This window comes from Stegostoma tigrinum, chromosome 33 (genome assembly GCF_030684315.1).
Source record: "Stegostoma tigrinum isolate sSteTig4 chromosome 33, sSteTig4.hap1, whole genome shotgun sequence".
NCBI classification, from domain to species: Eukaryota; Metazoa; Chordata; class Chondrichthyes; order Orectolobiformes; family Stegostomatidae; genus Stegostoma; species Stegostoma tigrinum.
Window position 1 is genome coordinate 6,798,908 of NC_081386.1, and position 25,719 is coordinate 6,824,626.

At 40.5% G+C, this 25,719-nt stretch overlaps 1 protein-coding gene across 1 annotated transcript in view; it reads right to left on the reverse strand.

Annotated features, from left to right (window-relative positions):
• adamtsl3 (ADAMTS-like 3) overlaps positions 1-25,719 on the reverse strand; it is a 582,072-nt gene that overhangs the window by 84,254 nt on the left and 472,099 nt on the right. The window contains exons 18-21 of the mRNA XM_048563174.2: positions 16,257-16,467; positions 14,848-15,027; positions 12,013-12,166; positions 9,618-10,734 (exon numbers count right to left, since the gene is read on the reverse strand). Of these exons, the coding sequence (XP_048419131.1) occupies positions 9,618-10,734; positions 12,013-12,166; positions 14,848-15,027; positions 16,257-16,467 (1,662 nt within the window). The remainder of the gene's footprint in view (positions 1-9,617; positions 10,735-12,012; positions 12,167-14,847; positions 15,028-16,256; positions 16,468-25,719) is intronic.

The following is a 25,719-nucleotide window of genomic DNA, read 5'->3' on the forward strand; positions in this document are numbered from 1 at the left end:
ACTAATATTTCTTGCTTCAGTTAAGTTGTAGCCTTCAGTCTCAATTGTAGATATAACTTTGACCTGAATTCGGATAAGTGACGGATGACTGTAAGAAAAAGAATGTTTCCAAACTGCCATAACTGAAATCTTCCGCCCTTTTCTAGCCACTTACTGTCACCAGACTGTAGTGTTCACTTGTTGCCACCATGATGCAGTGCGATGACCATGCGACATGCATCACTGAGGCTAGTTTCTTGTGGAGACAGATGTCTTGAAGTTTATTACCAACATTAACCATGTGCATTTCAAACTTACATATAGAGTCTACATGCAATGCTCGCTTAGACTACTACTACTTTATAGATACAGCTGATTAGCTCCCTAACTTATAGATAGACTTCACTGAACTGTACTGACTAATCATACTGACTACCCCAAGTTGTAGAACTTTTGTACTTGAGTGTCATAAGTCACATGATCATCTAGCTGTCTTAAAGGTATAGTGCCTTGCTAGATTTGTGCAACAATAGAATAAGAACATGCACTGTTTAGCTCAGTGAGCTTCCACTTAGCAAGCACCAGCATTTGCAACTATTCCAGACCATGGGATGAAGCAAATTTCTGAAATAACTTACTGTTAGGGTCATGCCTACTCCTGCTCCTATTTCCAACATTCCATGAACCAATAATCATCTGTGCGTGTCAGCATACAAAGCTAGAAATGTTATGATTCCTGTAGAGATCAAGGACTTTTAAAGAAGAAATTTGAACATCCGTTAGTAGTAGAAACAATTACATATCAATATTTCAAGTTTTAAGATGTTTGCTGTAAAAAAAATGACTAATTGTCAGATCTAGGAGCATGAGTTAGACATTGCACATGTCTAAAAAGTGAACACTAACGGCACTTCTAAATGTAAATAATTATCTTTAAAATGCTCAAAATGCAAAGCTTGTTTAAATAATACATCGATTTATATTAAAGGCTCTGCATCTATCATCAATTGAATGATAAGATGAACAATTATGATTTGCCCAAGCATCAGTGTTAGCTAAACACAATTTTTGTAGACAATGTATACTTCAGACAGGTTGCAATAAGGCCCATTTTCATTTTAGCCCAACTGAAGGAAAACACACTTCACAGTATATCTCACAATATTCTTTACACAGACATCCCAAAATTAACCCAAGGCAAGTCTGAGCTTTTGAGGATTTCTTGAATTCCTTTCCATCTTGGTAACTTGCAATTTTCAAACTGCCTCTTTCAGTGAGGCTTTCTTTTTCTACAGTTATACAGCACGGAAACGGTTCGTTCAGGCCAACGAGTCCATGCTGATCATGTTCCCAAAGTAAATTTGCCTGCACTTGGGCCATATCCTTTCAAACCTTTCTCATTCATGTATTTATCCAAATGTCTTTTAAATACTGCAATTGCATCTGCATCCACAATTTCCACCGGCAGTTTGGGACCCCAGTGCTGTGAGGCAGCAGGACTAATTACTGAGCTATTACTGCCACCAACGTGACATTTTCGTACTTTTTTGGGACTTAAGAGAATTTCAGTGCCCACTATTATAATAAACGCTGCTCCCATTATCTCAATGCATATATACCTTTGAACCTTCTTGCCAATAAGAGATTTAAGCATTCCTTTGATCTCTACCAGTCAGAATACCAGGCTAATTAACAGGAAAACTAAATGAACCTAGAAGTAAAAATGTCACCTCACATCTCCCGTGATCCGGGTTTGATTTCAGCTAGCGAGTTTTGAGAAGATTTGTTTGATTTCAGCCTTGGGTGACCATCTTTATGGATTGTGCACATTATCCCAATGTCTCCATGGGTTTCTGCTGGGTGCTGCGGTTTCCTTCCACAGGCCAAAGATTTGCAGGCTCGATGATCAGCCACAGTAAATGTGGCGTAACGGGAATGGGGTGGGATGATCTTCCAAGGGTCAGCGTAGACTCGATGGGCCAAATGGCCCACTTCCTATGAAAGGCCCAGGCTGTGCAGCCTAGCTCACAACAGGCTGCTGCAAGGGACTGAATGCTTGCTGGGTGGTTCTGCAGGCCCAAGCTCAATCCCAGGGATGAGGCTAGTATCAGGGGAATCCTTTGTGAACAGGTGCTGACTCTCTGTCTGATTTCATTCGAGATGTTGGAGTGGGCCTCCTGAGCCACAACTCTCACGATGCACTGTTCACTCAGCACCTTCAAAATACATCCACTGCAACTCAAAATTTACACTAGTGCACATCCATCTGTGAGAGAGGGGAAGGGTGGGACAGGGCAGGCAAATAGGAAAAGCTAGTAAAACTTATAAATTAACAACATCAGTGGTACTTTGCATTTCCCCTCCAAATACTGTTTTCGTTGCAAATGACACGTTAGGCTGACTCATCTTGACGAGAGAAAAAAAGGAAGTGTGTGTTTGGGATCAGTGGTGGAGAGACAGTGAGTGCACGTGGGAGAGACTGCGAGAGACAGAGTGCGAGATGGGGAGAGACAGCATGCGAGAGGCAGAGGGAGAGCTTGCGGGGGTAGGGGGAGAGATACAGCGTGGGAGGAGGGAGAGAGAGAGTGTGCAAGAGGGAGAGAGAGAGAGAATGTGAGAGTCTGTGTGCATGTGTGTGAGAGAGACAGCAAGGTACTAGAATGGACCATGTGGGAGGCAATGAGGGAGTGTGTAAGGTTTTGGAGTAGATTTGTAGCTTGGGTTGTGGGTGTTGAGGTTGGTTGGCTGGCTCGCTGAGCTGGTTTGTTGTTCTGCAGACATTTCGTTACCATGCTTGGTAACATCCTCAGTGCAGCCTCTGATGAAGCTTTGGTGTGTTTTCCCGTCTGGTTTTTAAACTCTGGGGTCTGTTGCGATGGATTGCCTCATTTCCGGGTTTCCTTTGTAGTGGAATGTATATGGGGTCGAGGTCAATGTGTTTAAAAGAGTGTGTGAAAGAGTTTTACGTACTCAGAAACAAGCCTATGCTTTCCCTCCTCCTCACAAGCTTATCCACAAAGCCACCTGGGAGAGGGTGAAACCCAACTTTATTGTTTCTGATCCCAATTCCTCACGAACGTGGCCAAGGTCTGGATGAATTAAGCTCAACAATTTCACTCAGTCCAGAGTCCCAAAGGTTGGAGGTATGGGTGTTGGGATGGGGATGTCTTTCAGTGGCTGTATCTCCATTTGCCTCCGGAGATCTTTTTCTATCTAGCATTCTTGACAACTGAAATCATTATGCTGAAATGTGACATTTCACAAATTAAAACAAAACATTTTTCAAGGCCAAAGAGACTGTTTAAAGTAATGATGAGATCTGTGCTGGCTTCCCACTATCCATTTAGTTGATGGGTGGGGATCATGTCATCCTGTAAAATCCAATTATTTAGCAGCATGGATTTTGAAATTAAAATCCCAGTTGTGCCTTATTCAGCAAGATGTAGTATTTTTCAATGGATTTTACAACAAGACCATTATCTAAGAAAAGGAAATTCGTATGATATCTAGATTTCCGACTACAGGACTTCCAACTTCTAACCCTGTGGAAAGAAGCAGAGATCCACTCTGCGAAATATTTGGATTTCCACATTCTAATGCATATAAGTGGGTTCCAGGTGCTGCTTGTTATATTCATTGTGAGAATGGCATTACAACTTCAAAACATGGATCCACATTGCACAAATTGGGCTATATTATTGCTATAGCTAAACTGCTGTGAGGAAAATGTGGCACATATCCCAAACCTCACTAAAGGTGCACTGCTGCTTATGAGAAATGCCATACAGCATCAACTCACTGTCAAGAATAATTCTGGGCAGTATCCTTGGAAATGAATGTACTAACTGAAGTAACTCAGGCTACGTAAGAATGTAAATAAACAATGTTGTAGAATCTCATTGCAATTACTCTTTAGTGTATATTTTAACTTGGTCTATTGTTGCTTGAATATTTGCAAATTTACTTGTGAATAAATTGCTAATTTCATAACAGATTTCAAAATAACCCCATTACTAGTTTTGTAAACAAACAAAAGAGGTAATATCGGAAAAATGATTTAAGCGGCCTGATCCAGATGAAGTACAACTTGAAAGAAGAAACATTTGAATATCCAAGATGTAGTCTAATTCTTGCTTTCTATACTTTTACAAAGGTCTCAACATCATCTACTCCATTTCCTTGAAATAAATGCCAGCATTCCATTTGCCTTCCCTGTTACATGTTGAATTCGGATGCTAGCTTTCTGTGATTTATATACAAATACCCCCAAATCTTGCTGCGCTGCTGCTTTCTGCATCTTTCTCCATTTAAATGAAAGTCGGCTCCTCTATTCTGCCAAGGAATTCTTTACCTCCCATTGATCTACATTATAGCCCATCTGCCACATACTTCTCTTGTCTATATTCCTCTGCAAACTGTACCATCTTCACCATTTAGCTAACCTCCTATTCTTGTGTCATTTGCACACAAGTTTGATTTATTGTTGTCACATATACAGAGATACAGTGAAAAGTGTTGTTTTGTGTGCTACACAAGCAGATCATACCGTACCATACAAAGTGCATCAGGGTAGCGGAACAGTCTGCAGAATATGGTGCATAATACATCCGCAGAGAAGGTGCAGAAAGAGAGCTCAACATTAACATTTGAGAGATCTGTTCAAAAGTCTGAGAACAGTGGGGAAGAAGCAGTTTTTGAATCTGTTGGTCTGTGTTTTTAAACTTTGGCCAATGGAAGAGGGCGGAAGAGAATACAACTGGGGTGGGTGGGTCTTTGCTTTCCTGAGGTAGAGGGAATTACTGATGGAGTCAATGAAAGAGAGGTTGGCTTTCATGATGGACAGGGCTACATTCGCAGCTCTCTGTAATTTCATAGAATCCCTATGGTGTGGAAGCAAGCCATTTGACTTAGAGTCCACAAGACCCCTGCAAGAGCATCCCACCCAGAACTGGCCTCCTACCCAATCTCTAACCCACCTAGCCGGCACGTCCCTAAACATCATGGGTAAATTTTTGCAATCTTGGGCACAGCAGTTGCCAAACCACGCTGTGATGCATCCATATAGGATGCATCCTACGGCGCGTCTATAAAAATTGGTAAGAGTGCTTGTGGACATGCTGAATTTTCGTAGCATCCTAAAGAAGTAGGAACGTTGTTGTGCTTTCTTGATTGTCGCGTCAACATGGGTGGACCCGGACAGTTTGTTGGCGATCATCACTCCCAGGAACTTGATGCTCTCATCCATCCCCACCTCCGTACCAATGACGCAGACAGGGGAGTGCCCTCCCCTACTCTTCCAGAAGCAAATGACTAGCTCCTTCATTTTGTTGATGTCAACGGATAGATTGTTGTCTTTACACCATGCTGCTGAACACCCAATCTCTTTCCTGTATTCTGTCTTGCTGTTCTTTGAGGTCTGACTTCCAATATCGGTGTTTGTCAGCAAACTTGCAAATGGAGTTAGGCCAGAATTTGGCCACATAGTCATGAGTGTATAAGGAATAAAGTAGGGAGCTGAATATGCAGCCTTGTGAGGCACCAGTGTTGAGGATTATGGTGAAGGAGGTGTTGTTGTCTACTGTTATTGACTGCAGTCTACGAGTCAGGAAGTCAAGGATCCAGTTACAGAGCAGGGAGCTGAGGTCTAGGTCTTGGACTTTAGAGATGAATTTGCTTGGAATTGTGGTGTTGAGGGCAGAGTTGGAGTCAACAAGTAGGAGACTGGCACACGTATCCTTGTTATCCTTATGTTCCAGGAATGATTGTAGGGCCAGGGAGATGACGTCTACCGGGACCTGTTGCACTGGTAGGTAAATCGCAAAGGAGCATAGCAATTTAGCAGGACAAAGTTAATGTGAACCATGACTAACCTCTCAAAACACTTCATTCCTCCTTCAAGTTATTAATACGTAGCTAAAATAATTGTGGTCATAGAACTGATCCCTCAGGCACTTCATTAGTGGTAGGTTATCATCCTGAAATTACACACCACACCGTCACCCAATCATACCAACTCTGTGTCTTCTATTAGTTTGCCAATTGTCTATCCATGCTCATATACTATGGCCAAAACCATGGCCTCTCATTTTGTTAAGTATCTGAAAGTGTGGTCCAATAAACATCTTCTGAAATCCAAATATATGACATTCATAATTGACCTTTATTAATCCTTTTCCTTCCTCAAAGAGTTTTAATAGATTTGTCAGGCATAAGTTCCCCTTCGCTAAGCCTTACTGATTTTGCTTGATCATGTTATGTATTTATAAATACTCTGCTTTTAAATTCTTTGTAATGAACTCAATTTAAGCTAACAAAGTGTGAAGCTGGATGAACACAGCTGGCTATGCAGCATCTCAGGAGCGCAAAAGCTGACGTTTCGGGCCTCGACCCTCCATCAGAGCCTCAATTTAAGCTAACTGGCTAATAATTATCTGTTTTTTCTGTCTCTTCTTTTTCACATAAATGTGCTACGATGGAAGTTTTCCCATCCTTTTGGATTTTTCCAGAATCTAAGGATTCTTGGAAGATTACTAACTATGCATTGATGACCTGCATTTCTACTTCCTGTCATGTTTGAGGATGAATCCCATCAGGCCCAAGAGACTCATTGGTATTTATCCCTAATTATCCTTCCACTTTTCTCTCGTGATAGCTATTCTACTTATTTCCTCTCCTCCTTTTGTCTTTTGATTATTTAGCATTTGCGGAATGCCAGAAGAGTCTTCTAGTGTGAAGATTGATGCAAAGTATTTATCGAACACTTCATGCAATATTGTGGTCCCCATTACTATTTTCCCAGTCTCGTTAACCAATGGGCTTATGATAACCTTTGCGTAGCTCTTCCTTTTAATATATATCTAAAGCAGCTGTTTCTGTTTTCTTGTTATATCTTCAAATTTGGCCTCCAAGTTTATCTTCTCCCTTCATTATTTTTTGATCATCTTTTGCTGCATTTCAAAACCGCGAATCCTCTGTGTTACCATTAATCTTTGCCCACATTACACGATTCATTACATTTTCTCTCAATTTGATGACATCCTTAACTTCGCTAGTTAAACAATGTTAGTTTAGTCCCTTCCTAGAATCCTTCGTTCCCAAATATCTTTGGTTTGAGCTACAAACTATTTTCTTATACATCTATCACTGTTCCTGAACCATCTTTTGTGCTAATCTCCTTTCTAGTCCACTTCAGATAGCTCATTCCTTTGTAATTACCCTTATTTAAGTGTAGCACAGTTGTTTTCATCCTAGGTTTCTCCCTTTCAAACTGAATGCTACTTTCTACCATTGTATGGTCACTATTTCCCACAGGTTATTTTATTCTGAAATCATTTATTAAACCTACTTCATTACACCACCACCCGAACCAAAATCGTCTGATTACTAGTTTCCTCCATGACACATTGTTGAGGGACATTTTTCCAAATGTGTTCTATTGATTCTTCTTCATGGCTTCCTCTGCTAATTTGACATCCCAATCTACATAAAGATTAAAGTCACCTATGATAAATAATAGAAACATAGAATCCCTACGGCGTGGAAACAGGCCATTCGGCAAATTAGGTCCACACTGGCTCTCTGAAGTGCATCTCGCCCAGAACCAGCCCTCACCTCATCCCTGTAACCCTGCATTTCCCATGGCTAATCCACTTAAACTACATATCTCTGCTCACTATGAGCAATTTAGCACGGCCAATCCACCTGATCTGCACATCTATCTTCAGACTACGGGAGGAAATCGGAGGAAATCAATGTAGACAACGGGAGAACGTGCAAACTCCACACAGACATTTGCCCGAGGGTGGAATTGAACCCGGGTCGCTGGTGCTGTGAGGCAGCAGTGCTAATAACCGAGTCCCAATGAGCCAACGTATTGGCGTTTTTTACTTGCCCCTATTATCTGTTGATTTATTCTCTAACCTACAGTAAAGTTACTGTTAGGGGCCTTCAAACTACTGCTATCAGTATCTTCTTACCTCCACCCACATGGGTTCTACATCTTCCAATGCAAGATAGTTCCCTATCTCACACTAACAAAGCTAGCTCCCCACCCTTTCTTTTCACATACTTCTGAGAATTTAGCTCTCAGCTCTGATCTCCTCGGAACCATGTCTCCATAACAGCCATAAAATCATACTAATTAACATCATTTGCACCGTTAATTCATTTATATTGTTTCAAATACTGAACACATCAAATAAAAAGCCATTAATTTTGTCTTTTTACATTTCTCTCCCCTTTAACTCTATTTACTGATGTTTTTCTAAGTTCGGACACCCTGTTCCTTCCAGTCCTGTCCTGGGTATCGTTATCCAGATAGCTGGCCCTCAGTACTGCCATATCTTCTTGCTTTGGAAGCCTTCTCCCAAATATTCCTACCTTTAGTTATTTTAAAGACTTCTCTATAGCCCTAGTTATTCAAGACATGGGTCCCAGCATGATTCACCTGAAGCATGTCTCACAGGCTGAGAGGGATTCCCAGCATTCCCATTTAGCAGAATGAAGTAAGTTTACCTTCCCCTCCCTGCATGGGCTGCACTTCCTGTTTCCTGTACCACAACGATTGGGGTACAGGCCACAGAGCAGAGTGGAGAGATCACGGGGTAAAAATGCTTAAATTAGCGACAAAACATCTCTTCATATTAATACAAATCATGAAACATGAGGAAAGTTTGAGGATTCCAGAAAGTTTTTTAGCTGCTCTGATGTACCCACTGAAATTTCTCAAACAGCAGAATCATGTCCAAAGGAAGATAATCGATTGCAGAAGTCTTATATTGGCAGTCAGCTGAGGATTAAACCTTACAATGAACTTGTATGCAGCAGGTTTTCTAATGACACTTGGCAATATGTACAAGATGTAAAATGTTTCTCTGAGAAAACCAGCTGATCCTGGCCGGACTAGACTTTAATATCTTTTGGCACTCTCAATCCTCTCCAATGTTCCACCTCACATCCGAAGTTCAAACTGTAATATCCTCTGCTCAAGCTCAGCCAGTGCTAACAATTTATTAACATCAATTGGAAAAAAGCAATCCACAAATCTAGAAAATGATCAACAGTTGATTGCCTTCAAATGTACAACTAATGATGATCAGGGACACCTGCATCTTGTTGTCAAAAACTATCTGCTACTTGAGAGAAATGTTACAAAAATTCAATCTTTAAGCCTTTCCAAATTTTCTGTGAACAACCTCACAAAATGTGCTATAACAATGGCTTTGCAAATACACACAAAGAGACAACAAGATGCTTAATCTAAAAACAGATCCTGATACAAGTTTTATGTGAGTTGAAGATGGCAAAATAGATTTTTAGTTGGTGAATTCAACATTCATTATTATACATTCAGGAAGCTTATAGATGGGGAACTGAAATGTTATAATTGAAGTTCATAAAATAAATTACTTAACAGTGTGACTCAACATTTATATCATAAGCTGTCCTTTAACCGATCATGTGATTGCAGAGATCATAATTTCCATAAAATTAATAAAAGCATATTCTCACCTGCCAGAAAAAATCTCTACAACATAAAAAAAATAGTTGGAGTACAAAGTGACCAATGAACAAGTTGCACAATAAAAAAAACAGAAGTTTATTTCTTAAAGATTTTGATATATATTCACTTGCCATACCTTTTATTAAATTTCACTGGTATGCCATCCTTCGTCCAAGTGACCTCTGGCTCAGGGACTCCGACTGCTTCACAAACCAGTGTCACACTGGAAATATTTTCTGCCAGATATGCTATTGTCCCAATTGCTATAGTGACATTTCTCTGAGGCAGCACAGGAGCCTGCTTCTTTCTCACAATAATAGGGGGCTTCTGTTTCTCCCTCTGTTGTTGGGTATCTTTGTTGATGGATGTTTTTGATGTGTTAGGAGCTTTATGTAAAAATTTTGAATTTGTTGCATTATCATCAAGAGGTGCCTTCCATTTCTCCAGAGTTGCCTGTGGTCTGGACACCTCAGCTGCTAATTGGTACATGAGCTGTGATGCAAAATCTTCAGGTAGTTCACCAGATTCAATCCACAGACTTATATTTCGCAAGATCTCTTCAAACTGTGCAGTATCCATGCTGTAGGCTCCCTGGAAAATGGAACTTTCGAGATGTTTATCATAAAGCTCTTGTGAATTATACAAATCTGCAAAATTAGCCTTTCCTCTAGAATTCAGATGATGTCCAAGTACACGCAGGAAAATATTATCTTCTGTTTGGCTACCATCCACATAAAATTCATTTTTTTTACTCCAACTTTGCCACATCTTGCTCACTTGAGTCCATTTATCTTCCAGTCTGTTAGATTCATTGTGACTCATCTTCTCTGGACCAATAGTTTGCCTCATCTTTGCTTTAGTGGAAGAGGGTGGTTCAACTAATTTATTATCGTTGCCAATCAATTTGAGGACAAATGTGTCTCGAGTTGGACCCGCAATACAACTGTACACACCAATATTGCTTGCTTCAAGGTTATGAATTTTTAGTGATCCCGATTTTGTGATTCCAATCTTTTTTGCATTTTGTAGATGGTGTCCATCTTTTTCCCATCTGATCAATGATTTCTGGAATCGTCTTACAGGGCACCTAATCACAATCGAGGTTTTTGGAAGCAAATAGGCCCGACCACCTACAGTAAAGTGAATCCGCTTTTCTTGTCTGGTTTGAATGTAGACTCGATGCACACTGAGAATTTCAGGGTTACGGATAGCTTGCTTTTGTGGCATCTTTGTTTTTGCATTCTTTTTAAGCTCTAGAAAATACACGAATGAACATTACCAAATTTTGCAAAACAGGAAATAGCATCTGCTAATATTTAGGGGTGGTGGTGGTATAAGGGTAATGTTACTGGACTAGTAATCCTGAAGCTAATATTCAAGAGGCGATTAATTCAAATACCACCAGATGGTGAACTTTAAATCCATTAAAAACCTGAAATTAAAAAAAAAGACAAATGGCAACCACATAGGCTGTGGACAGTGGGAAGCATATTACCTGACCATACTCCCAACCACAAAAATGGAAAAAAGAAATGGGAAGAAATGTAATCAGGGAGGCTGGGTTAAACGGAAAATTCATCCATCCTTCTTGGGACGGACACTCAAAGAAAATGAAAGTTGGATATCGGACTGAACATAAAAGCCTTGATTCTGTGAGATGGCAGGAGAGTTTGAGTGAATTTAGCATAAAAGCGCATCAATTTCTTTGGAGCTTAGCTGTGTCCAAGCGACTAAGAAATAAAAGACATAAAATTATCTCTAATTTTGCTTTGGAGTCAGGTAAAAATGCATAAGTGTGAAGGGTATTTTATTTTGTTTCTTCAAACAATAACCGCAGGCTAAAATTGGTATAATAACAGCATATCAAAAAGACACCTTCGGACTATTAGAATATTTAATTCAGCTTAATTTCTAATGTACTCTAAGGTTTTGTTAAACTTGACTCAACTACGCACTGCGTTAGGTGAAAAAAGGAGAGAAATTGTATTTCTGAGAATGATAAATGTCATCTTGATAAGCACAAGTTACATGAAAAAGTTGGAAAGTATCAAATATGTATGTCTAGAATCTACACATATGAAGTTATTCATGTGTTTTTTTCTATATAATGTAAGCAATAGCTCTTAAAATCTACTGGACCTGCTTCAAGAGTTGGAGCTTGGCACATGAAAGCTGGTAATCTTCCAGGAAAATAATTGTCAAGCAACACAAAGCTGTTTTACTTAATGAAAAGAACATTTTCATAAATGTACGTGTTTTAACATCTGCATATGATTCTTATAATGAACAAATGGGGGAAACTGTGAATATATCTTGGAATATATCAAGCTTTAGAAGTTTTACTCCTTAGAAAAACAACATTGTTATGGTCAGAAAAGGCCAGGACCTTACAACGGGCAGAACACAACAGATGCTGTATTGGTTATTTCCACGGCTTGTTTATTTGTTGTACATTTCATCTATGGTTTGTGTTGGTTGTTTATTTAGGCATTGATCACTCTAGGTGTCAAGTATTAAAGTAAGTCACTTACCTTTACAATTTGGCATTTTGCAGATCTGGATCACTGGTGGTTTGGAGAGGTCATTGCATAAAGCATGGTCCACTGCTATTAGCTGGCCAGTTGTTGACAGCTTACGACAGACCCATTCTCTGCTCTGGATTCCTTCACCACAGCTTACAGAGCACTAGAATCAAATGATGATATAAAAACTCTTTCTACTGAACTATCATTCATCTAGATTTCTACTGCCAGCAATGTCAGATGGACTACATAAACTGCATACAACTAAGCAGGCTTCAATTAACATACAAAAGGTCAGTTCAACTGAAACAGATATGTTCTTCATCATTAACTTCAATTGTTGAACATGTGAGAGAAGCACCATACATTGGTGCATCTGAATGATGGGTTTCTTTGCACTGCTTTCACAGTCTCCCTCAGTTCAATTCACATCAGCCTTGCTCTTACCCCAGCCATGGCCAAACATTGCAACCTATTTCTAGTCCTCACTCAAAAGGTCCATCTCTTCAATATTTCTCACTCCATTCAGTGGATGCAAGGGCTGAGTGACCTCCTTCTGTGCTTTAACCATTCGACTATTGCATGTACCCTCATCCTTCTCTTGCCCTGAATCCTGACTGTCTCAGGGCATGTATGCTTGACTTTACTAAGAGACTCCTTCTTTCACTCACTACTCCTCAGTTAGTGGGAGGCAGTAGCATTGCGGTAATGTCATTGGGCAAATGTCTCAGAATACCAAACAAATGTTCTGGAGAGATGGGCTTGAATCCCACCATGGCAGATGGTGAGATTTGAAGTTAATAAAATTTTGGAATTTATAAAAATGACTATCCTAATAATGAGCTCGTAATTGCCATCATCTGTTGTAAAAACCTATCTAGTTCAATAATGTCCTTTAGGAAAGGAAATCTGCCACCCTTACCTGATCTGGCCTACATGTGACTTCAGATCTATGGCTGACTCTTAGCTGTTCCCTGGGCAGCTTGGCATGGCCTATCAATGAGGTTGTTGACTTGCTCGCCAAGCTGGCTTGTTTTTGTTCAGATGTTTCATCATCATGCTAAGTGACATCATCAGTGGAGTCTCTGGTGAAGCAATGCTATTCTACTCCGCTTGGAATTTATACTGTCCAGTCCGTTACGGTGGGTACTGTTATTTCCAGTTCTGATCTATATGGGTTTATATATGGGGTCCAATTCTATACATTTGTTGATTGAAGTATGGGTAGAGAACCATGCCTCTAGGAATTCCCATGCACGTCCATGTTTGGCTTGGACTATTATGGTTACTTTGTCCCAGTTAAGCTGACGGCCTTCGTCATCTGAATGTGCAGATATTAATGAGTTTGTTGTCTGAATGTACAGATATTACAAATAACATTGCTTCATTAGGGGCTCCACTGATGATGTCACTTAGCATGGTAACAAAACATTTGAACAAAAAACAAGCCAGCGTGACAAGCAAGTCAACAACCTCATCCACAGCCCAAGTCACAGACTTTTGCAAATACTTTAAATAGACTATAAATGCTGGTCCACATCTTGTGAAAATTAAAAAGCTGCCATGAAGACAATCCACACTATCTGTAAAACCAACATCCTCATTTTCATTAAATGTTGTGAATAGCAGAAGTTGTTGATCTGTCAACCTACGGTACTAGGTTCAGAGTTTGAGGGCATGATTGCTAGGGTTTATTGGTTCTAAATTTTCAGGTTGAATCTGTGTGATATGGAAACTTTCTTATTCTCATGTTACCTCTTGCCAACATCAGCAGTTAGTGTTGAGCCAAATTCTACCTGTCGCTTAATGATGCCAGTTCAACCTGTGTTCTATCATCCTTATCTCCATAGTCATGCCAAAGCTACTGGTTTGATTGTCTGATGGTACATCATGGATGAGCTAGATATTTCTCTATTCTGTGGATTAAAGACGTCTTTTCCTGGATATTTACTCAGACTACATCCAATTGGACAGATTTTCATTTTGGCATTTCACTTTGAACTGATTAATCCTTCCACTACAAAGCTATCTACTTCCACCTCCATAACATTGCTCATTTTTTACCTTCATCACACATGAAAACACTCAAGCAAGCCTAAATTGCCATTCAGGATAAAGTCTCCACAGTCTTCCGCATAGATTTCAGCATATCAACTTTCCCAACCCTGCGCTGCCTGCTTAAGTTTCTGCCTCCCATCTTTACCTGCTCCCCTTTAACCAAATGTCAATGATTTCCCTTCCATCAAGGCACTGAAATCAATCCTTCTGTGGGCTCATTCCACTTTAATAAGTAATTTTCTTCAGCCTCAGGGACTATGTTTACCCTACTTTAGCTTCTCTGCTGTATCTCTAATGGGGAGACAGCCTTCAAAACATCATGGTCCTACTCTGCAACTTTCCCCAAAAAGGAAAAAAATTGACTACATCACATTCTATTTTCAAAGGCCTCAAACCTTACCTCTTTGAATGCCTCTTCTGTGTAGCCTCAATAAATACTCTCCAAGATTTTGGTTTGTTTGTAGTGTCAGACTAACTGTGTGCTAAAGAAGTTACTCGACGTAGATTCAATAGATAACAGAATGCATTTTTTCCACAATCCAGGTTTACAGCAATGAATTATTAAGATTAATAAACAGTAAGTCACACAGAGGATAAATAGAACCTGAGCATGTTCTGTGGCAATTCATTCATTGTTAGCTAGGAATATTCTGCAAAACATAAATATGCTGAACTGAGCATGAGGTGTGAGCTCACACATAAATCACATGCCAAACAAAAGGCATGTGTACACACCGACGCAATAATCAGGCTATATCTTTGTGGAGTTAGTTCAATGTTATTTACCTTGGACCATTTCCCTACTGCCAGGTGTGGTGGACAATCAGTGTTCACACAAGGCTGCTGCACCTGTGGCTTGTGGTCAAGGCATAGCTCATGGGCAACAGTAAGGAAACTACCATCAGTCAAAAGCTGTTTGCATGTGACTTTGCGAGATTGCACCCCTCTTCCACATGTTTGTGAACACTGCAACAAAAGATTTCACAAGAGAACATGATCAAGTCAGAAGGGATGCATTAACATTTTTGAATCTGCTTGCTATGCTTTTATATTAGGAATCTTTAAGGTCACACCTGGAGATCAATAAATTAAACAAACATGCACTAATTAATTTAACAGCTCCTATTCGTACTCACAAAACTGAAATTTTCCCTCCCAACCATTAACTATGACATTGAAGAGAACTATTCTTCCAGACTGGCAAACAGTATTTAAGCAGACTAAATATTTCATGACATGGTCTGCTACACTATTCAGTCAACCTCACACAAAAGGTTCTGGCAAACTTGTCAACACCCAGTAATGCATCTTACGTAACTTATTTAACTCTAGAGCAGCTTATGTTGTATCGAGCACAAAGCCTTCTGATTGCTTCAAACATCTTTTTCCTGGCTTCATTTCATATCATAATATTCACAATATTCTCACAGGATCACTTCAGAAGTTCCACTTGCATTGTCTTTCAGGGTAATTCCTTTCTGAAATGCTATCTTACAATCAGCTTTTCTTTTTCTCCAATTCCATTTTAAATTTATGTTCACTTTAAATCTGCAGCTGCTTCACGTCAGTACTTACAGTGTAAAGGCAGTGGACTTATTTACTCCAAGATTAGTTTGGAGTAGCTATCACCCCCTGATGCTGACTGTGAACCAGTGTAATTTGAATCAGACTGGTGTAAACAGTCTGAATCAAATCCCTAACCATTTCTTCCCAGAAGAAAACCCTTTGCATTTGCAACTTGATATAGTGCCTGGCAAATGTACTTGGTTACAGCAGAGTTGATTGCTAGCTCCAAAGATCCCGCATTCAGCCTGAATCAACTTGATCTAACTACAAATAATCTTTTGTAAATGGGCCCTTTCTGGCACCTCAGCTTTTGGGGTAATTGTGGCCTAGCTCACTTGCGGGTGCTTCCTCAGAATCGGATGGACTGCTGTTTGAACTTGTGCCCAATATTACTCTCCATTACTTTCAACAGGGTGTAGGGTGGGAAACCAGCAGAGCACTTGATGCAGTCTGGCCCCCAACTGACCCTATCAAGAGTGGGAACAATTTTAGTTCAGCAACCTCTTTACTTTGTATGCTTACTGCATAAAACACTGTCCACAAATCTGCCAAAGCCTGTGGAAAAACAAATATTTTGATTGACCCTGAAAATGAGCTTTGTTTGGGCAGTCTGACGGAATTTCACACACCTGTTGCCATTCACCTGTGTACCATGAAGGAGGGCAGTCAAACTGGTTGCAGGCCTGTAACTCAGGAGGTTTCGGATCAGAACACTCCTCATCAGCAACTTTGATGGAATCCTCAATAGAATGTGCCACCATACGTTTACAGTAAACCTCTCTTGTCTGTATGCCGACTCCACAAGTGGCACTGCATTGTCTCCAGGATCTTGTGGCCCAGCTGATGACATGAAGAAAATTGCACATTAAGGAGGTGGAAAAATTTTGGAGGGTCATTATTCCTGGCTTCATTTGGAACATGATAGCAACACATGAACTTGGTTAATGCAGTTTCCATTTACTCTGATTTATTTTACTAAATTACCGACAATTGATGATGGAAGCTCTAATTAGCAACAGCCCTGAATGAAATGAAAATCTGGGTGGTGTTGCTGGCCATCGAACTATAAGCACTACAAACCAGAGGCCTCAGCTCCAATTCACTGATGGGGAGAAAACAAATAAAGGTCAAGTCTGACCTCAAATGTGGTCATTGAAGAGCATCTCAATTCTTTTTAAAAAACAAACAATTTGTCTAATTTATTTATGAAAAGAATTTCCTGCAAGCTGTTCCAAACTGTGTGCAGCTGTGCTGAGGAGGAACGAAGCAGCGTTTGAAGACAATATGGGAAAGGGGTGATATCTTGACTTCTGTGCTGTTCATTAAATTATTCCCAATTGTTCAATTTTGTAAAATGCGACCCCCCACCCCCGACGAGATAGATTAACTAAATGATGCCAAAACATGAAGAAATACATATCAGAGCATTACAAAACTCAAATCTTGCTTAATCATCTAACATTAACAATTCCTAAATATCTGGTGGCTCAAATTACTTCACATCAGAAAACATTAGCTTTGAGAGTACTAACCTCTCAGGATCATTATCATCAAGCATTTTAATTATATTATGTTTATACTTCATCCAAAAATTTCTAAATTAAAATTGATGCTCATTGTGTTTTCAAGCATACATTAACTCACACAATATACACCCTAAATGGTCAGAGAGTAACGAATCTGTGAAATTCTTTACTACAGAGGACAGCCGAGACTGGATCATTAAGTATGTTCAAGGCTGAAATGAAGAGGTTTTTATTCAGTGGGTGAAGGGAAAAGGCAAGAAAGTGGAGTTGAGATTTATCAGATCAACAATGATCTCATTGAATGGCACAGCAGATTCAATGGAATGAATGCATACTGTGCATGTGGTTATTGACAGCATGGGAGGGAAGAACTGTGTGGATCTGTCTTGATAAGAATTGGCAATGGGGCTAAACCATTACCTTGAACAGCAGCATGTAGACCTAACACAGCTATCTGAAGATCTTGGCATTTACTGGCCATGCTTTTAACAGCACACATAGTGTGTCCTGCAAGCCTATTGAAAAAACAGGAGACAAGGTAGTATGTTAAACATTCAATTTCTAGCATGTTTTGGAATCGTATATTAGTGCACAGCAGACCATCGTCGGACACAGTTTGTTGAGGGACACAAGGAATGCTGAATATTATGGCCAATGTGTCAAAAATTGTGACCCTTGTGGTGTCTTGTATTTGACACACAAAAGGGAATTGTGTGAAATTGTTGGTGACCAAAATGTTATCATGCACTGAAGTATTCATCTGATAGATGAGTAGCACTCCGAAAGCTTGTGATTTATGATAAACCTGTCAGGCTATATCCTGGTGGTGTGTGACTTCTGATTTTAAAACTTCAAGAATTGTGATCACAGTTTCCAAAATGTGGTCCCACTGAAAGGTCACTCACCTGGCGAGGCTCATTAGCCAATACAAGGTCCAGTGTTCACCTGATAAAGGAGCAGTGCTCAGAAAGCTTGTAATTTCAAATAAACCTGTTAGGCTATAACCTGGCGTTGTGTGACGTCTGATTTTGTCCACCCGAGTCCAACACTGGCACCTCCACAGCAAGTTTTAAGATAGCCATGAATAAGGATAAGTCAGGACCTTGCAGAAAGACACTAAACTGGGGGAGGGAAAATTACGTCAAAATGAGGCAAGGGCTAGGGAATGTTAATTGGGAGGAGCTGTTTTTGGTCCATATTTGATGTGTGGAAGTTGTTTAAAGACCTGTTGGGGGAGAATTCAGGACCAGCATGTTCCAGTAAGGAGGAAGGACAAAAATGGCAAGGTAAGACAGCCTTGGATAATGAAGGAGGATGTGAATTTAGTCAAAAAGAAAAAGTAAGCATTTGCTAGGTTTAAGAAGCTAAATCAGACAGGGCCCTTGAGAAATATAAAGAAAGCAGGAGAGAAGTCAGAGACAACACAGTATGGAGCTTCAGCAACACTGCAGGCCAGACAGAATCAGAGGAACAGGAAAGTTGACGTTTCGGGTCAGGACAAATTTTCTGAAGAAGGGTCCTGACACGAAATGTCAACTTTTCTGTTCCTCTGATGCTGCCTGGCCTGATGTGTTCTTCCAGCTCCACACTGCGTTGTCTCTGACTCCAGCATCTACAGTTCTTGTTTCCTCAGGAGATAACTCATGTAGGGTATTAAGAGAGCAAGACAGGGCCGTGAAATGATCTTGGCAAGTAGGGTTAAAGGGTTCTATATATACACAATAAAAATAAAAGGATAACTAGGGAGAAGGCAGGACCACTCAAAGATATAGGAGGACACTTGTGCTTTGAGGCAGAGAATGTAGACAAAATCCTAAATGAGTACTTTGTGTTTGTATTCATGCAGGAGAAGGTTATGGATGATAGTGAGATTAGTGTGAAGCATGTCAATATGCTAGGGGATTGTGAGATCAAGAAAGAAGTGGTAGCATTAAGGTGAATAAGTCCTCAGGACCTGATGGTTTCAATCCATGTTTTTTAGAGGCAAGAGAGGAGATTATTCTGACCTTAAACAAGATCTTTGTATCCTCATTAGACACTGGAGAGTTTCATGTCAGTGATTGGGAAGCTATTGGAGAGAATTCATAGGATAAGACTTACACGTATTTGGAAAAGTACGGTCTAGTTAGGGACAGTCACCATGGCTTTGTGTAGGGCAGGTCATGTCTTACTAACTTGATTGTCACCTCCTTGAAAAATTCAAAGGTTATTGGTGGGGGTAGAGCAGTGAATGGTGTCTACATGAATTTCAGTACAGCTTTCAACAAGGTCCTTAATGGTAGGCTCATCCAGAAGATTAAGATGCAAAAGATCCACAGTGGCTTGGCCATGTGGATTGAAAACTGGCTTGACCAGAGTAGGCAGAGGGTAGTGGTGGAAGTATGGCTTCTGCCTGGAGGTCTGTGACTAGTGGTGTTCTGCAGGGATCTGGGCTGGGACCTCTGCTGTTTGAGATATATATAAATGACTTAGATGAAAATGTAGACAGGTGAGTTAGTAAGTTGGCAGACAATACAATGCTCAGTAGTTGTAGATAATGTAGAAGGTCATCATAGGATACAGTGGGATATGGTTCAGTTGCAGATATGGGCGGGGAATGGCAAATGGAGTTTAATCCAACTAAGTTGAGGTGCTGCACTTTGGGAGATCAAATGTTAAGGAAACGTATACAGTTAATGGCAGGACCCTGAACACCATCGATGTACAGCGGGATCTTGGGGTTCAATTCCATAGGTCTGCATAAGTGGCTACACAAGCGGATAGGGTGGTAAAGAAGACATGGCATGTTTGCCGTTATTGATTGCAGAATTGAGTACAAGAATAAGGATATCATGTTGCACCTTTACAAGACTTCGGCTAGGCCATGCTTACAGTACTGAGTTCAGTTCTGGTCACCACATTACAGGAAGGATGTGGAGGCTTTGAAGAGGATGTATAAGAGGCATACATGGATGTTGCCTGGATTAGAGGGTATGAACTACAGAAAAACTGGGGTTGTTTTCTCTGGAGCAGCGAAGGCTGACGTAAGATTTGATACAAGTCTATAAAATTATGAAATGTATAGATAGGGCTGATGGTCAGAATATTTTTCCCCAGAGTTGAATTGTCTAATACTAGGGGGCATACATTTAAAGTGAGAGAGGGAAAATGAAAAGGAGATGTGAGGAACAAGTTTTTTAATACAGAATATGGTAGGGGTCTGCAATGCACTACCAAGGGTGGTGGTGGAGACAGATACAATAAGGGTGTTTAATCAATTTTTAGATAAGCTCAAGAATATTCAAGGAATGGAGGGACATGGACCAAGGGCAGGCAGAAAGGAATAGTTTAATTTGTTGTCATATTTGGTGCAACATTGTGGGCCAAAGGGCCCCTTCATCTGCTCTTCTTCACATGCTTGTGCAGAGCTTTGCTGGAGCACAACAGTAAGCCTGCGACAGAGATGTTCATCAGGGAATATGGTGGTGTGTTGAAGTGGCAGGTAACTAGAAGCTCAAAGTCTTTTTGGCTGACAGAACATAGATGTCCTGCGAAGCAGTTACCTAGTCTACACTTCATTTCCCAATGTAGAGGAAACCACATTGTGAGCAACAAATGCAGGAGACTAGATTGAGAGAAGTGCAGGTAAAGTGCTGCTTCACCTGGAATGTGTATTTGGCCCTTGGATACTGAAGAGGGGGGAGGTAAATGGGCAGGTGTTACTACTTCTGTGGTTGCACTGGAAGATGTCAAAGGGTAGGGGGGAGTGTTGGGAGTGAAGGAGAAGTGGGTTACAGTGTTTCACAGGAAACAGTCCTTGCGGAAGGCTGACATAAGCAGTGAGGAGAGTATACGTTTTTGTGGACTCAACTGTTGTTCTAGAGTAAAGTAGCTGCAAGATACTGTTGTTTCAAACCTGGGTCCTTCTTCGTGCAGAACGTCAATGGTATACTTCTTAGGTTTGTCCTTTCAGAATGATTTGATAGGCATAGAAGCAATGACAAGCCCCATAAACTTTCAGCTAAGTTTGTTTCAGTGAAATCACATTCCATACTTTGCATTGAGACCTGCCTATGATTTGGTTGATTGAACAGAATATCCTTTAATGTCACTTGTATTCCAGTACAGAAGAACAGTGAAAAATGTTGATAATGGCTGCCTTTTAATGATGCTATCTTCGGTACAACTACAGAGTAAAAAATTATAATGCTGCTTTACAAGAGGATTGAAAGGTGTATATTTACATTATAGTCGGTAAGTGTACCAAACAGCAGCAGCTCAGCACATGGTGCCAGGCCCAGGTCCAATAACTGACCCGCACCACAACAGCCTCCAGTCTGCTCCTCGCTGGCACACGGTAGCAACAAGCTAAGTCATGCTTTAATGGGATGTGCCTCGGAACTTGGGATTCCCACATGCTGCACTGGTTAATGGCTCGCACTGCTCCAGGACACACTGCTCACGTGGTGTCCCCTGTGCTGCTCTAGGACTCTGCAGTTGTTGGTGTGACATGCGTATGCATTCTAAGAGTATCTCAAACTTTGTGTTAAACTTTTAAAATTTGGAAAATACTATCAGGACCTTTGAAGTCACCGTCACAAATCACAGGCTATTTTGTTCCTCATATCCCTTCAGAGCAAAAAGCAGAAGAATTTCAACTATTTGCAGTTCTTTGTCAGTTATCTGTTAATCCAGAAGGAAAGATTAGTGTTTTCTTTAGATGACTGAAGTTCTGACGGAATATCAATGGATCGTCAGTCCATTGTTGTGTTTTCTTTCTAGATTTTTGTTCCTTAAAATACCAGAGTAAGAATTTGCACTGCAGTGCCATGATTTTCTGTGTTTTGCTTTGATGTTCTTTATTTTGGAAGTAGAGTGTAGGGCCATGTTTGTTTATTTCTTGCACTGATTTTGCTTCTCTCACCTTTGATTTTTTCAATTTCTGGTTTTATTCTTCATATTGTTCCCTGATGTGGCTCTACAAATGTAGCAGGTTGGACACTTTGCACGATGTTGGTTACAAACTGGAGATTACGGTGACCGTAACAAGTGCCTAGATTGGAGTTTTTAATTGAGGTTCTTAAAAAACAAAATGGTGGAATCACCTGATGTCTGCGGAGGAGGATATGGGCAGAAAGAGCAGGTACAGACCTGCCTGGTCTGTGGTCTATGCTCTAATTCAACATTGTTTAATTAATTAGGAGAATTAATTACAGGTGTTATGTTCTGGTCTGACATGAGTGTTCAACAACATTGCTGCAGGAATAGTTTGTGGTTGGATTTTAAGATGGTTGAAGAAAATGTGGGAACTGGAGTGTTGCTGTAAAATTAATTTTATCAAGTGAAAACATGGTTCAGCGATCCTAGCAATGTGAGGATTCAAAATCAGGCAACAGAAAAATATAATCACCTCCCTTTGACATTATTTTAGCTCTGTTTGATTGCCCTTTGAATCACCTGATTTCCTTACGTTATTTCTTAAATCAAAACACCTGCATTTGTATGGAACCTCTCCAACTAAAGGATGTCACAAATACAGATAGTCATGTATTTGTTGAAGGGCAGTCAGCAATATTTTAGGAAATATTGGTTGATTGATTGATTTTATCGTCATGTGTACCAAAATACAGTGAAAAGCATTGTTAACGAGTGGTACAAGCAGATGGCTGCAAGCAAAGGCTTTGATGTATACAGGTTACATTCTTTGAAGCGAGAGTCCATTCAACTGTCTGATAATGGTCAGAAAGAAGCTGTTCCTGAACCTGCTCGTGTGCGCAGTCAGGCTTCTGTATCTTCTACCTGACAGAAGTGGTTGTAGGAGGTCATTACCAGGATGCGATCGATCTTTGTGATGTTGGCTGCCTTTCCGCAGCTGTGAGCTATGTAAGTAGAGTCCACGGATGGAAGGTTGGCTTCCCTGATGGTCTGGGCTGTGCACACAATCTACTGTGTTACGCAATGTTACACCACAAGCTCTTACATACAACACAGTGATAATGAGCAGGTAACCACTTCCTAGGTTTCTAAGTGTTTGCTCAGAAATAATTAGTTGCGAGCACACCAGGAACATCATTGTTTCTCTTCAAATAGTGTCATGAGTTCCCACACATGTATCTTAGGACAGTGGGCCGCACCTCAAATATTTAATGCCTCATCTGAAAGACAGCTCTAACCATGCAGCATTCTCTCAGTACTGCATCAAGTATCAAACTAGGTTTTGTGTTCAAAACTGTGAATGCATAATGCTCTGAATCAGAAGTGAAATTGCTTGACAAAACAAGCAAAGATATTGGCTTCAAAAATTATATGTTCCCACTTGTAATGGGAGAAGTGTTCCAAGTCAGATATGTCTCTAACTGCAGGAGTATATAACCAGTTGTGGAACAAAAGCTGAGATTATATTTTCCACCTGCTATTGAAGAAAGTGGATCCTCAATATTACAAAGATGGGAGCATACACTGAGAGCCAGACATCCCGTCATTCGAACTTCATAAAAAAACTATAAAGTATTCTTGAAGCAATATTGTTAAACACATGCAGAACAGCATATAGTTCCTGTGATGAATTTTCCTAATGAACTAAACATGTCAACAAAGTTCAAAAGGTAACAGCAATGTTCCAGCTCTCACACACTAATCAGGCAGTGCATGTGGTAAACTTGGCACAGAATACAAACACCAGCAGAAAGTCGAAACTTTTAGCTCTATCCAAAAGATATATCACAAACAGAGTGGACAACATGTACTAAGTGTTAAACGTGCTAGAGTGGACAACCTTGCACAGCTTGAGCATCACATTGGTTTGATTATAATAGTTCTGTTGTGAAACCAGTTTTAGAAAATGCACAGACATTGTTGAATCTTCTGTGCATGTAATAACTTTTAAGACCATAAGATATACAAGCAGAATTAGGCCATTTGGCCCATCAATCTGCACTGCCATTCGATCAGAGCTGATCTCAATCCTTTTCTCCAGCCCATTCCCCCGATCACCTTACCAATCAAGAATCTATCCATCTCTATCTTCAATACACTCAATGGCTTGGCCTCCAAAGCCTTCTGTGGTAGTGAGTTACATACAGTCACCACAATCTGGCTGAAGAAATTCCTCCTCATCTCAGTTCTAAAGAGTTGTCTGTTCACTCTGAGGGTGTGTCCTTCAGCCCTAGTCTTTCCCATTAATGGAAACATCATCTGTATGTCCACTCTGTCCAGGCCCTGAGACATTCTGTAAGTTTCAATCAGATCCCCCACTCATCCTTCTAAACTTCATACAGTACAGACATACAGTCTTCAACCACTCCTTGTCTGACAAGCCCCTTATTCCTATGATAATTCTTGTAAACCTCCTCTGGACCCCCTCTAATGCCAGCACTTCCTTCCTTAGATATGGGGCTCAAAACTGCTCACAATAATCAAAATGCAGACTGACCAAAGCCTTATATAGCCTCAGCAGTACATCATCACTGTTGTATTCAAGCCATGTTGAAATGCATAGAAGGACTGCATTTGTCTTGCTGACTACCACTGAAACCTCACGTTAACTTTGATGGAATCCTGAGCTAAAACTCCCAAATCGCTATAAGCTTCAGATTTCTGAAGCTTTTTCCCGTTTGAAAATAATCTACGCCTCTATTCTTACTACCAAAGTGCATAACCTCATACTTTCCCACATTGGATTCCATCTGCCATTTCTTTGCTCACTCTCCTAGTCTGTCCAAATACATCTGTAGCCTCCCTGCTTCCTCCACGCATCTTGGTGTCATCTGCAAACTTAGCAACGATTCCCTTAGTGCCTTCATCCAGATTGTTAATGTATCATGTGAGTAGTTATGGTCCTGACACAGACCCCTGCATAATTCCATCTGTCACTGACTGTCATCCTAAAGAAAAGAGCCCTTTACTCCCACTCTCTGCCTTCTGTTAGTCAGATAATCCTCTATCTCTGCCACCGCCTTGCCCTTAACACGACAGGCTCTGATCTTATTTTGCAGCCTCCTATGCAGCACACTGTCAAAAGCCTTCTGGAAACCCACATAGGTCACATCCACTGGCTCCCTTTGCCTAATGTGCTTGTTATGTCCCCAGAGAATTCATATAGGTTTGTCAGACAGGACCTCTCCTTGAGGAAGCTGTGCTGACTTAGCCCTATTTTATCATGCACATCCAAGTATTCCACAATTTCATTTTTTATAATGGACTCTAAATCTTACCAATGACTGAGGTCAGGCTAACTGGCCTGACTCCCTCCCTTCTTAAACCGGAATGTTACACTGGCCATTTTTCCAGTCCTCTGGGATTCTCCCTGACTCCAGTGAATCCTGAAAGATCACCACCAATACCTCTACAATCTCTTCAGTTATCTCTTTCAGGACTCTGGGATGTTGTCCAGCATGTCTGGGTGATTTATCAACCCTCACACCTTTCAGCTTCCCCACCACCTTCACCTTAGTGATGGTCACTACACTCATCTCAAGCCCCTGAATCTCTTGAAGTTCTGTATGCTGGTGTCTTCCCTTGTGAAAACTGATGCAAAGGGCCTATTCAGTACCTCTGCCATTTCTCTATTCACCATTTCAACTTCTCT